The 14,989-nt window shown below is 36.3% G+C and overlaps 1 protein-coding gene across 8 annotated transcripts in view; it reads left to right on the top strand.

Moving 5' to 3' along the window:
• Positions 1–14,989, top strand: part of RPS6KC1 (ribosomal protein S6 kinase, 52kDa, polypeptide 1) — a 130,822-nt gene that overhangs the window by 62,698 nt on the left and 53,135 nt on the right. For 5 of the 8 annotated variants that reach the window (XM_005865157.2, XM_005865156.2, XM_005865158.2 and 2 more), the window contains 2 exons: positions 1,621–1,736; positions 10,180–10,272. In XM_005865157.2, the coding sequence (XP_005865219.1) occupies positions 1,621–1,736; positions 10,180–10,272 (209 nt within the window). Of the gene's footprint in view, positions 1–1,620; positions 1,737–10,179; positions 10,273–14,989 lie in introns of those variants that run through there. The other 3 variants (XM_014538776.1, XM_014538772.1, XM_014538777.1) reach the window with 2 other exon arrangements.

Here is a 14,989-nt window from a genome sequence, read left to right as displayed (position 1 = left end):
TAAAGTTTTTGACTTTCAGCCATGAAATGTTCACAGTCAAGTACCATATAAAATGAACGAAAGCACAGGATCATCCTGCTTTGGAGAGGGGAGAGCCCGGTGCTCCATGGGCTGGACCACCTCTCTTTTGAGGTCTTGACTTCTTGGAGGCCACTTTATTTTATTTTTATTAAAAAATGTTTTATTGATTGTTTACAGAGAGGAAGGGAGTGGGATAGAGAGTTAGAAACATTTATGGGAGAGAAATATCGATCAGCTGCCTCCTGCACACCTCCTACTGGGGATGTGCCCGCAACCAAGGTACATACCCCTGACTGGAATTGAACCCTGGACCTTTCAGTCTGCAGGCTGATGCTCTATCCACTGAGCCAAACTGGTTAGGGCTTGGAGGCCACTTTAAAAACCTTTTGTTTAAGGAAACAGAGAGCCAGACAGGGTAAATAAATGACTTGTCACTTTCAGATAATTATATATTACAGGGATTTAAATCATATTCTTGTTTTCATTTGTAAGGTGAGTGACAATTTGTTGTTAATGAAAAAACCATGAAGCTTATAAAAATCAATTAGAGTGAATTCAGAGTTACCCTAAATAATTGTATTCTTCAATTTGGTGGTACTTTTACAGCATGTCATATCCATATCATAGCTCTTATTAAAAACATCTGTGGACCTTAATACTATTTGTTGAGTTAGACAACTGTCTGGGTAAGGCTAGTCTTATCTGCAGAGCTTTTTTATACTACATTTCTCATATCTACTATTATAAAATATGTTGAATTCTCTATATACATATTTCAATAGGAGAATTTCAGAATTTGGATAAATAAAATGCATGTAGGTAATATTTAGACCTTGCTCAGGAATATAAAGTACAGCATAGAGAATATCTATACTAATAAAAGCCTATGTGGTCATCATGCCCTCATGCTGTAACAATCCATCACCAGGAGGCAGTGTGCGCAGTGGGCGTGTGTGGGTGGGTCGGGACTTGATGTGTGTATGGCGTGGAGGCAGGTCCTATGGTTCCGTGTGGTGACGCCAGGGGGTCACGCGGCTCCACGCAGAGCCGCTGGGGCGGGTCCCGGCGGGTTTGCGTGGTGATGCCAGGGGCAGGACCCCTGGCTCCGGCCCACCTCTTTGGGGCAATCCATTGAGGAGTCCTGGACGAGTGAGCGGGGCCTATCTCTTTGGGGAGATCGATCGTGGGGCTCTCGCACTTTGAGAGGGCACAGGCCAGGCTGGGGGACCCCGCCCATCCCCGGGTGCACAAATTTCGTGCACCGGGCCTCTAGTAGTCAAAAATGTAATAAATATATATGGTGTCAGGTGGCTACTAGACTTACTAGGGGATCACTTCCTGAACTGTATATATGTTTAACTACTATACTAGAAACCTTAAACGAATGTAAAATAATATTGAATGCCAACTGTAATTGAAAAATATTTAGACCTTGCTGATATTAATAACTTTGATTATTCCATTCCAGTTTTGAATCTCTCTTTTCAGTTAGAAATGTGAAGAAGTGGTACAGTGGATAACGGGAAGTTAATCTTCAAATTGGATAAACAAGAGTTTATTTATTTTTCCCCTGACCTGAGTTTTGTTTCCTCCTTTTAGGAGAGTCAAGCCCTACCCGGCGAGAAGCTGTGAAGAGAAGAACAGCAGAGTATCTCATGCGAGCAGAGAGTCTCTCTAGCTTTCATAGAAAAGCTCAATTTGATGAAGTAGCTCAGGTATGTCTTACGTTTCATTTGCATTTCCTTTAGCCATTTTTGCTGTCTTGTCTCTCACTTTATTTCTATTTAGAGAGTTTGAGAATTTTGGTCTTTGGAATTTTATCAATAATTTTAAGTTATTGGTGAAAGAAAAGCATTAAAGCACCAAAAATAGAATAAAATGGGACTTGCTATCTCCTTCTTTCTTGGTCCTTTTTTCTTATTCTACCCCTAATAATCTAATTTATACTGAATTTTATTTGAATTTTTTAAAGTTAGATTATGATCCTCAAACAATTTCTGTAAAGTTTTTATTGCTTCATGCTAAAGCTAACCACTTAAGCGTAAGTCCTATAAGTAGCTGCTATCGATCACCTAGAATTGTAAAGGTATAATTCTGACGGTGATGTTTAGATTATGTAGGATTACCTTTAGTCATGTCTCAAAAGCAGGTGAATGGAACATTAGAAACATTGTGGTTTAATATTATTGTTTTTATATCCTATCTATCTGTTTTGGCACATTTCTGGAAAAAATTATTATTTCTTTCTTTATATTAAACCAACTTTTAAAAAAAATGCAATTTAAGAATCATCTTCTGAGATGGGAGAAAGTATTTATTTTCTCAATTGATCTAAGAGGCAGGCAGGCTTGTTCGGATCTCAGCTCTCCATTTGAAGCCATGAAGAATGGACAAGCTACTTAACCACCTCGTAGCTTCAGTTGCTACATATGAATAATGAGGATCAGATAATTCCTTGCTGGGTTCTTGTTAGGATTAAATGAGTTTGAGAAAATCACTCAAAAAAAATGAACACACACACACACACATCAAGTGCCCACCTCGTAAAAAGACCAGCCTATAAGCCAAACTTAAGACTAGATTAATGAGTCTTAACCTTATTTTTCATCTCTCCTTGTATACTGCTTTAAAACTCTTCACTGTTGAATTGTATCTTTTTAAAATGAAATATTTATTTAAAGATTACTTTGAATTCAATTCTTACTGTCTATGGGGTTGTCAACCCCCCCAGGTGTGCATTCCTAATGTATACATTCTCAATTCTATTTTTGGGGACATTGATAAAAATGTTAAATAGAATGGGTGCTTATCAACTTACTTGTTTTATTAAATACCTTGTACATAAATACTCTAAAAGTTTTAGGGAGTCAAAATTATCAGTTCTTTCCATTAACAGTAACTTTGAATAGTCTAACTATACTTATTCAAACTCCCTATTTGTGCATCCCCTGTTATAGTTGCTTATAATCACTTTTGTGAGCAATAATTTATTAGGAAAAGAAACATAAAGCTAATTGTATAGCTTTTGACTTAGAGAAAGGAACCATGAAGTATATCAGTCAGAATTTCCCTTCAAGCATAGCTTTTAATGTAACTAAATAGGTATAATATAGGAAAGTTGATTATATTGTTATATATTAATTCACTAGGCATCTGTTAAGACTCTGTGTGTATACAAAAACCAAATATATTCTGGAGTTATAGAAAAGATGATGACAGTCTCTGCTCTTGCAAACCCTGTAGCATAATTGAGGACTCAAAATATGCACCTACTTCAGGAAATAAAAGAGAGAATGGTAAGAGCCCTGCAGAATAATGGGAGTTTGGATCAGAAAGGGTAAAGAGGGGCACCACATTTGATATACTAGGATTTTTTTTAGCTTTTAGGCAAGAAGACTAGAGGAGAGTTTTTCTTGCTAGAGCAAGATGTTTTTCTTTTAGAGTAAGCAATTGCTTTTCATTTTCATTTTGTATTTTATTCTATTAAACCTGGACCTTACTTAGGTCAGGGACATGTTTGATTATTTTCTTATCTAAACTTGAACTTAAATGTCTTCTAGAGGTTTTTTATTAGCTTGGTGAATTCATTATTTGTCTCCATTAACTCTCTTTGGGCGTCAGTTTCAATGAACACAATGAGAGGACTAGTATAAATGATTTCCTAGGCCCTTTTAACTCTTAAATTCTGTGCAAAGCAGATATTCTCTTTTAAATTCATGTGTAAACATTTCTTTCCAGCCTGGTTGATTAAGAAAATAAAGGAATCCTTTCCAGTTTTAAATGTTTTGTTGATTGCTGTTTTCCCCTTTGGTCTAGGACTAGGTCATGACTCATTCCACCTGAGTTTTCTGTGGTAATTTAAGCTTTTTGCTTTATTGAATTTATATATGAGACTCTTTGGTGGTAAATACAGAAGCTCTGAATTTCCCCAGTCATTGTTGATAGCATTCTTTTCAAAAAAGGATAGAAAGGAGCAAAAGCACTCTCCTTTTTTTCTTCTTCTTCATTACTAAAAGGCCCCAAGAAAAGTACAGGTTTCAGAATAAAAGGAAATGATCTTCGTTTGAAGTAAAGGTGAAATCTTAACTGAAGGAGACACATATCTTTTTTTAAACTTTAAAAAATTAAATGGTAGATAACTTTGAATGCTTTAAGAATTAATATTAAAAGGGGATTTCCCTGGAAAAGGCTGGATATAGCTTTTTTTTTGCTATATTTAGCTCTAGGAATTTTAAACTCAAGATCAATGAAATTTAGAAAAAAATAAATAATCTAAATTTAGGACATCAAAGATGGTGTAGTTTCTAAAGTGTAAGTACATTTTTTTGTTATGCATTTACAAGGTGTGAGTGAAAATACGTAGAATGTATGCCTTTCCTGATTATTTTGTAGATTTTGAATATAATTGCTATAATAATATTAAAGGTAGTTTTCTGTTGTGCATTTTGTTTGCTGGTATTATTGGTATGTCTCAATTCTTTAGAAAAAAGTATTTTAAAATGAGTTTGTATCACCCTTAGTTAAACATGGGAAAGCAGAGCAGGGGCATTCCAGATCAGGAATAGGACTGCAATTAAAAGCTCTGGTATAGTTACACAATGAAATACTATATAGCCATAAAAAAGAAGGAGATCTTACCTTTTGAGACAGCATGGAGGGACCTGGAGAGTATTATGCTAAGCAGAATAAGCCAGTCAGAGAAAGACAAGTATCACATGATCTCACTTATATGTGGAATCTAATGAACAAAATAAACTGAGAACAAAATAGATCCAGAGACATAGAAGCATGGAACAGACTGACCAATCTCAGAGTGAAGGGGGGTGGATGGGTGGTTAGAGATTAACTAAAGAACCTAGATCAGCGGTTCTCAACCGGTGGGTCGCGACCCTTTGGGGGTCGAACGACCCTTTCACAGGGGTCACTTAAATACATCCTGCATATCAGATATTTACATTATGATTCATAACAGTAGCAAAATTACAGTTATGAAGTAGCAACGAAAATAATTTTATGGTTGGGGGTCACCACAACATGAAGAACTGTATTAAAGGGTCACGGCATTAGGAAGGTTGAGAACCACTGACCTAGATGCATATATGCACAACCCATAGACACAGAAAATAGTGCAGTAGGGTTGGCAGTGGGTGGGTGCGACATCTGTAATACTTAAAACAATAAAGATAAATTTTTTAAAAAATAAAAAGATGCTTGAAATGTGATTTAAGAGAGTCTTAGGAGGCTGGGTATTGAGGGTTAATAGGTTCCTAATGAAGGTCTTGGCAAAGCCAAAAATCTACAGGTGAAGCCAAGTTCAGAAACTATGTAGTACTTTGTAGTTAGCTATCAGGGTTCGGAGTGTGGGTTCTGGGTAAATTCTTTGCAGTGTTTTCCTTTTGCCCTTGATTATTTATTTCCTCCCAAGTAATGGTGATTTATTCTCAGGTTATTTAAGGAGGAGTAGCTAATCCTACTTCAAACATGGTGCTGGACCTGTAGCATCACATCACTTGGGACCTTGTTGGAAATGCAGAATCTTAGGGTCCCCCAGCCTAAGTGAATCAGAATCTCCATTTTAACAAGGTCCTCAGGCGATGTGCATACAGGTTAAAGTTTGAGAAGTATAATACTAGCAAATTGGTAAGAAAAAATACAGATCACATTGAGAACAGGGAATAATATCAAGTGAAAAAGACGATAGGTAGGATAAATAGCAACTTAAAAAAAACCCATGAAACAAAAAGAAAGGTAAGCTTCACTTAGCCATTTAGAGAATGTAGAACAGGAATAGTAAGTAGGTTTTACTAGTGTGCTAACTCTAATCCACGGTGGTGGCTGCCCAGGAGAACTGTATGTATTGTGAGACCGAGTGTGGGATTAACAGCGATGTCTGCCATGGGCTTGAGCACTTGCTGTATTTGGTTTTGAAGACTGTTGGGTAATCAATATTCTTGCCTTTCTCTGCCCCCCTCCTTGACCTTTGTATTTAGTTTTGGTGTGGATGAATACAACTACTACTTGCTTCTCTAGGCATCTTCTGCTACAGTAACTAATACATATAACTGAAAATTCTACTTTTATTTATTAAGGAAATCAGTCATGCTGCCTAGAAATACATTGATTTCTCCCCACCCCCTTAGCTTTGGCTGCAGTTTCCCCAATGTCATGCATTGTTTTAGAAGTAAGATTTAAACCCCTCTTATCTGTTACCTAGTTTTGTCATTTTGGACAAATTGCTTCACCTTGCTGCTTCCCATATTTAAAAAAAAAGAGAGAATATTGGACTTGATCTCTGTCTCTTTCTGTTCTTAAAATTCTATGGATTTATGTTTCATTTTGCCATCTGAAAAAAGGAATAGATCCATAGGGATTCTACCCAATTTAAACACTGCATATAAAAAATATAGGATTTTTTATTGATGATTTTATTTCATGATCTTTCTTTGTTCATTTCTTTGATCTTAAAGTTTTATAGATGGTTAAAGTAGAAAGAGAACTTTAATGATCACTTTATCTTTGGTCTTCCGCCATTACAATTTCACCATTCCTGTCTTTGCAGAAGTAACCTTATTAAATCACTATTTTTATTGAGTTGTTTCTCATACAAAAACTTGTTTTCTAGACTCTGGAGAATATAGTTTTGACTTTTCTTCCTGACATTCAAGGCCTGTGAAAACTGACTGACCCGACCCTACTGTGTAATTTTATTTTCCTCTGTTCTACAATTTGACCATTCCCCCGCCCCCCCCCCCTCCCCCAACCAGGCCAGTTTCCTTCCAATCCTATATGTAATACCCTTTTCCTAACCTAATTTCTACATAGCATTTAAAATCACCTTTAGTTCTGCTTCTTTCTGCGACCAGTTTATCATACACTAATAGTGCCTGTCTCTATTGTCTTGTATTTTACAAAAAGGTTTTATTGTTGTTTAACTTTTCATGTATTTGGCTTATCTCCTCAAGTAAACTGTAAATTCTTGAAGCTAGCGACTGTGCCTTTTGATGATTTATATCCTTTTTAGTTATCATGTTCCTATTGCACACCAGTGATTATTTATTGGAAGGTACAGGAGAATTTTTGTAGTTTGCTATCTTTGCTGTTGAGATTGCTAAAGTGAACCAATAACTTTCTTTTGGAAACTGATAGATCCAATGACATCAATGAACAAGAAGGTACAAGTAGCCCTGGCTGAATTACTCAATTGGTTAGAGTGTTGTCCCGATACACCAAGGTGTGGATATGACCCCCAGTCAGGGCACATACAAGAATCAACCAATGAATGCATAAATAAGTGGAACAACAAATCAATGTTTCTCTCTCTCCCCCTTTCTCCCTTCCTCTCTCTCTAAAATCAATAAGTAAAAATTAAAAAGAAAGAAGGTACAAGTAGGAGATACAGATGTTGGACGCATTTGGCCATATTTTCAAAGACAGATGTAATAGATAAATTATTACTTATTCTTTTTCCCCCCTATACATTTTCCTCAACATTTCTTTTACCAAAACTACAGCACTTATTTTTCCTCCCTCCCTCCCTCCCTTCTTTCTTTACCCAAGGATATGTTTATTGATTTCAGAGTGGGGGGGTGGGGAGTGGAAAGGGAGAGGGAAACATCATCCATGTGAGAGAGAAACATCAATTGGTTGCCTCCCTCATGCACCTCTACGGAGGATCGAACCTGCAACCTTAGGTGTGTGCCCTGACCAGGAATTGAACTGGCTACCTTTTGGCGTACTGGGATGATGTTCCAACCAACTGAGCTACCCGGCCAGGGCCTTATTCTTTCTTGATAATGGAGGGGGAAATGAATTTTTAATTGTTAGACTATGTTGTGTGGTAGGAAGACTGCAAACTATAGAGTTGAGGGCTAGACTAGGATCTTCTACTGTTCTTTCTGACCACAAACACTCAACCAGTCTGAGCTCCCCTTTATTTATCTGTAAAATGGGGATTTAATAACTTCTTGTAAGTACTCCATTCAGGGCAGGGTGAGGGATAATGATGTAAATTAAGATAGAAGAGACTATTTCTGTTATATGTCTATTAAAGTACCCTGCTAAATATTTTTGTATCCTTAAAAATTCATCTTGGATTTTAAGCTTCTTGGGGGGCAGAGATGTATCTGTGTGTTTTTTTTTAATGTCCTCTAGCTCAGTACCTTTTGAAATATTAAATACGTGTTTTTTGAAATGTATCTTAGAAGTATAATTTAAATCAATTTTAAACAATTATGCAATACAATTGCTATTATCACCAACATTCTCAAGTTAGGTGTTTTTAAAAAGTTGTCTTTTTAAAATTTTTTAAATGTTTTTTTATTGATTTTAGAAAGAGAGGAAGGGAGAGGGAGAGATAGATGTAAACATCGATGAGAAAGAAACATCAATCAGCTACCTCCTGCACGCCCCCTACTGGGGATAGAGCCTGTAACCCAGGCAGGTGCCCTGACCAGGAATTTAACCAGTGACCTCTTGGTGCATGTTTTTTTTTGTTTTTTTTTTAAAATAACATTACTTCTTCAGGCATATTCAAATTAGTATTTGCTTGCTGAACCTAAAAACAAACAAACAAAAAGGAGAGCAGCCCAGCCAGCATGGCTCAGTGGTTGAGTGTTGACCTATGAACCAGGAGGTCAGGGTTCGATTCCTGGTCATGGCACATGCTCTGGTTGCGGGCTCAATCCCCAGGGTGGGGTGTGCAGGAGGCATCCTATCAGTGATTCTCTCTCATCATTGATGTTTCTATCTCTCTCTCTCTCTCCCTCTCCTATCCTCTCTGAAATCAATAAAAATATATTTTAAAAAGAAAACAAACAAAAAAAACGGAGAGCGATTATAATTTCTGCTTTTAGAAAATTTTACAAGTACATTTTCTATTTGTAAATGATACCTAATTTATCTATGCAGTCTCCTCTCTCTTGTTTTGCTCCTCTCTTCCTCCTTCCTCTCTAGTCTGTTCTTCCTCTCTCCTTTCAACCAACATGCTAGGCATTGTGAATACAAAGATGAATAAGGCGTATTTCCTCTTCTCAAGGAGCTTCCTGTCTGGTGATGTTGGTCAGTATGAGGACTTGAAGTACCAAGAATGATGTCTCAGTAACTATTAATGATGACAATTGATTAACCAGGATATTTATCTCCCACTCATGGGGGAAACATGTTTCCTATATAGCCTAATAGATTTTTGACAACAAAAAGGCCTGCTCTGAGGATATAATAAAGCAAAACTTTGTGTCTCCTGTCATTCTTTGCAGCATCACCATTTTAATATAAGGATTAATATATCATTGCTTTCTGGTTATAAATGCAAAATGGAAGTGTCTTTGGAGTTTATCTAGTCTAATGTCTTACTTGACTGGTAGGGAAAAACTAAGGTCAATGGTTGGGAAGTTAGGATTATTCTTTTATTGTACGTAGTACTGATACATGCTTTTCTGTGTTCACTGACCTTTTTGGACTTTTTTGTAGCTAACAGATTAAGTTTTCCACATCACATATTTTCATATATTTTAAAAAAATTTCTTTCTCCTGTAAATCATCTCTTTTTTTAGCTTAAACAAGGTTATTTCTAAGAATTTTTGCTTATATGATGGAGTTTTTAAATTTTTCATTATTATTGGCAATTCTTCTGGAATCTGCCAATCTCTCTTAAAATACATACCATGTATTTATAACATAACACTAATGGAGTGTAGTTTCATGAAGAGAGAGATGACTTGTGTGCCCTCACTCCCCAAGTTTATCTATTTTTCCATTGTTTTTAGTTCTCTATTCTAAATTACTCTTGAGTGGTCTGGGGTAAATATAAGGCTGTGATTAATTGTTGGCTCAGTTATCCAATTGTTATAAAGTTTCATTATAGTTGAACAGTTTTGAAATGAATTACTGTGCTAGAAACTATCAACTCATTAATTTTTCTTTTTAAAATGTTATCATGATTTATTTACATGCAACTTTTTTCTTGCTTTTTCTTTTTGATTTTCTTTATTTTTATTATTTTTTTTATTTTACATTACAGACAAACAGAAACTTCTTTCATCTTTCCATTCTCTGATTTATGATAAATTTAGTTTCCTTTGGCCTGGCATTTGCTTCAGCAGGCAGTCTTTCTTCAAGTACCTCCCTGATTGATGTGTAATCTTTGATATCTTCCATTAGCCTCCAGGATCACTAAGTTCAAGGCCCCCTTGGAACCTAAGGAGCCCTGCCGAGGAGCTGAAGGCCTTCAGAGTCCTTGGGGTGATTGACAAGGTAATTCTTCAGTGCCTCTTCAAGAGTTCAGTCATAAATCGACTGCATGCTGACATTATGTCTTTGAAGCTTTGGATCTTAAGGATATGAAACAAAAGGAGAAAATGACTCAAATGCATCTGCACTTTAAAATAACAAAAGCAGAAGAGAAAAAGCTTTTATCTAAGCAATTCATGTAAGGTCATGCAAAATATATGGGAGCTAAAGGAGAAGGTGCATATTTGTTGGCATTCAGTGCAGTAGGGGTTTGGTTTTTTAAACCTGCTATAGCAGGGTAAAGATACACTTTGATAGTTACAAAAACTTGGGAGTCAGTAGTTATTCACATTAACTGGTGTAGTCAATACAATTAGTCAAAAAGAAAAATGGCATTCTCCTAAATACTATTTATTGAGCACCTACTATGTGTCAGACCATATCTTAGGCATTTTATATAAAACAAATTACTTAATCATTTTCACAACTCTGTTATTTGCATCTTGGTGAGAAAATGATGTTTAAAAGAGGTTAAGTAACTTGCCCAAAGATCACATAGCTAATTTAGGGTAGTGCAGAAATTCAAACCTAGATCTTTGTGAGTTAAAAAGCTGTGCTTTTTTCTAATACACTTAACCCCCCTACACACACACACACACACACACACTTTTATATTTGGAACAAAAATACTAAGATAACAGATATCTGCTACTGAGTTTCCCCAATTTGGTATCATCTCAGATATGCCAAACATGTCCAGTACTGGGCCTCTTAGAGAATTTAAAAATGTAATTTAAAAACTATACATAATAAACTGTGTTTTAAATATATTTGATCAACCATTACTTTTACCTTTCAAAGTCAAAGAAAATGCCTTAGTTAATGTTAAGGTGTACATTAATTTAAATTTTTTTTACATTAACCATCTTTTATGAAGCACCTTAGTGATCGTTTGTAACTTACTGAGTACTTCTTGTCTTCTAAAGTATGCATGTGATTCCATGCTAAAACCGAGCAGGTATATCGCAGGTAATTTAGACAGTAATTTATAGCTTGAGGTATTCCAAAAGGAACATTAGGTTGGATATTACATGAAGCTCTCAGTGTCTTATTAAATTCTTACAAGCATCATTTTTCTAAAATTCATATGACTGAATTTTGAACTTAAAGAATTCTAAGCAGTAAGATTTTGGAGACTGAAATGATGCCTTAACCATGTTTTCCCTGGCTTTTCAGAACATTCAGTTTGAGAGTACAGAGAGGCAAAATAGGAATTGAGTAGTTTCCTGGTTCTTGGATTTCTGTTCATGGAAATAAACTTTTTTGATGTACAGTGTCTGCTCCCTCTTAGACTTGTTTATTTTGACGAAGTGTGTCCTTTCATTGCTATGCTCTAATTTTGAGTAAGTCACCTGATTTATTCAATTTAGAACTTTTGACAATGGAGGAATTCCTAAGTCTTTGCTGAGGCATAATTTGTTACTGTCTTTACTCTGTTAACCTGTGTTTGGTGTTTAGAAGGTGACATTTAACTTTCTTAAGTAGAGATAAGGAAGTATGTATGGGAATTAAATAAGCTTTTTATTATTATTTTAAATTTTTATTTATTGATTTTAGAGAAAGAGAGAGAGAAGGAGGAAGGGAGGGAGGGAGACAGACTGAGACAGAGATAGACTGAGAGAGAGACACACAGAGAGACAGAGACATTGATTTTGTTGTTCCACTTATTTGTGAATTCATTGGTTGATTCTGGGAGTCATACCTGCAGTCTTGGTGTATCAGGATGGCTCTCTAACCAACTGAGTACCCGGCCAGGGCTGGGAATTAAATAAGTTTTGCAAGTAATCTTTTAAAATGTGTAACATAGTCTCTACTTTTCAAGAGCATCAATAGGTAAACTTTAAACAATTTGAATTTTTTAAAAATATAAATTCCTATCAATTGTACTGAGGAATACTTAAAATTTGGATTTTACAAACTTGAAGTTTGGAAGAGAAGTATTGAATAAATTCAAACGGCTAAAAAATACATAGGATATGGTAATCTAGCCCGTACAGAACATAGTTTCTCTGATTCTGTTTCATTATAGTATTTGTTCTTTATGAGTTATTTTGAGTGTTATTGTCTATTAACTTAGGAAAATAAAATTTCCCTAGGGTAAGAGTTTATAAACTTTTATATAGAAAGTAGATAAAACAGATTACTAGACCTTAAGTTCTTGAGAACAAGATTTTGTCTTTCTTGTTCACATCCGTATTCTCAACACTTACAAGCATGCCTGGCACATAATGGACACTCAATAAATACTTAATGAATTGAAACTTAAATAACTTTAAGTACTATATTATTTATAGAGTGATACCTACTGGTATAATATGAGACTGCTATCTAGTACCACTGTTCAAGACACTCAGATGTCTTTACTCAGATGTATAGTAATTCCAAAGCTGCATCTTGGTCTAGTATTCAAAGGTAAATAAGTGACTTTCTGTCCTTTAATTGGGGTTAACATATATATGCAACAAGAAATTTAAGCATAGGGCTCTTGGATTATAAATAAACTGGTGTGCATTCAGAAGCAAGAATGATAAGGCTGGTGAAGGCCCTCCAAATCATATATACAGAACAGCTGAAATATGAGTAATGGTTAACTGATAAAAACATGCATGATGTTTATATTTTTGAGGGCTCTCCAGTATAAAGGGACTGTATAATGTTTTGTTCAAATCTGTGGGTGAAAAGGGATATTCATTATGCCAGAATAACATCTTGGACAAACTAGAATGTCTGGTTTTCCTGGGAGAAAGATAGTAAGGGATGAGACTTCAATTAGAACTAAATGAGTATAAGTTGTCAAAATTTTGGCCAATGATTAGAGATACCTTTTAAGAATTAGGTTTGACCAAAGGCAGACTGGATTCCTTCATATCTTATTTGTTTCATGTCATTAGAGATATTCAAGTAAAGGCTGAAGGATCATTGGTGGGGATATTGTAGAAGGAATTCAAGCGTTGAATGGATTTTTTTTTTTTAATTTAGAGAGGAAGTGTGGGGGTGTGTGAAGGGGGGCAGAGAGAGAGAGAGACAGAGAGAGACAGAGAGAGAGAGAGGAGAGACAGAGAAGAAAAGAAAGGAAAAATGAAAGAGAAAGAGAAACATCAGTTTGTTGTTCCACTTATGCATTCATTGGTTGGTTCTTGTATTCAATGCCCTGATCCGGGATCAAACCCAAAACCTTGGTGTATCAGGTAATGCTCTAACCAACTGAGCTACCAAGCCAGTGCCTGGATTTTTACATTACATAACTTATAAAGATTTATTTTAGTCCTCCGATTCCTTTACACATAATCTTCATGTGGTAATAGCAGGGGAAAATAGAAATTAGTGGAAACACCATACTCGGGTGAGAAGGATGGGTGGATTCCTGTGGTTTCATATAAGTTTGTGCATGTGTGGGTGCACAAAATTTTGTGTTTGTGTGTGATAGGTATGAATATATAGGGTGTGTATATGTTTCTATGTATAAGGATTATTTATATGTAGGTAATTTGTAGTTGAGTTAGGAATCTGGATTGGTAGTTTAACTGGTGGTAGGATGTCCAAGTGATGGGAGAATTTCTGAGAGAGTTCACTGTTGTATAACTTATCAGAATGATGTCAGGAGAGAACAGCTAAAATAAAAAAATTAAATAAGATCACGAGTCTCATATGGTGCACGGATTCGTGCACATTAAAAGGAAGTTTATTAGAAGAAATACTTTAATATCGCTATTTTCCCTTTTTCTATAATAGAAGTGTCAACCAAATTCACCATCAACAATGACAGATCCAAACACATGCGTGCGATTGGCGCCAGCGAGAGCGTTATATGTATCGCACATGTGTGAGTCAACTTAGTCTTTTATATATATAGAATAAACTTGCTTAATTAGACCTGCTTTCTGGCTTAGCTAAACTTTTTCCAGCCCAGTGAAGCACCCCAACTTCTCTTTCAGGTAATTGTCAGCAACACAGCAGTAAATATCAACACGAAGCAGATTATTATTGTAGATCACGCAGGGAGAACAAAGGGTAAAATATTTAACTGTAGCAGTCTTTGATTATATTCTGCACAGTGAGAAAACCTGAAGTCATTTTCAAGGTCCACCATTTCTTCTTTTCAGTTGGGTCAGGTTTCTAAGCTTTCTAAATCTCCATTTTCCGGCTAATGAAAACAAAATAGGATTCCACTGAGTCTCCTATCTACCTACTCCAGGACGTCTGTGAGGATCAAAAGAGATGAGGCACGGGAAAACGCTTTACAGACATTTGGTTAAAGTGTACAATGTTTGCACCTGGCTATAAAGCAAATCATGTTCCTGGGCTGAAGAAACTCCAAGGAGGCTAGTCTCTAGGGAGAGGAAACCGGGTGTTGCTATGTGACATCATTACCTGGTGCCCACAGCTGCCGTTTCCGGGCTGGGCTGGGCTGTGGGCTGCATTTTGCACCATGGGGTCTTGGCAGTGTTGGCTGTGATTTGGTGGGGTGTCGCTCTGGGGTGGTGGCAGGGCCTGTGTCCCACTTGGGGGAAGCCGAGTGTTGCTTTGTTAGCACCAGGTCTGCAGTGCCATTTCTTTGTAAATGGCCAGTACGCATCACAGCAGCTCCTGTGTTGAGCGTCTGCCCTCTGGTGGTCAGTGCACATCATAGAGACCGTTTGGACAGTTGGAGGGACACTTAGCATATTAGCCTTTTATATAT

Source organism: Myotis brandtii, unplaced genomic scaffold, assembly GCF_000412655.1.
Source record: "Myotis brandtii unplaced genomic scaffold, ASM41265v1 scaffold197, whole genome shotgun sequence".
NCBI lineage: Eukaryota > Metazoa > Chordata > Mammalia > Chiroptera > Vespertilionidae > Myotis > Myotis brandtii.
Note: the sequence above shows the minus strand (reverse complement) of the source record. Positions and strands in the feature narration are given on the sequence as shown.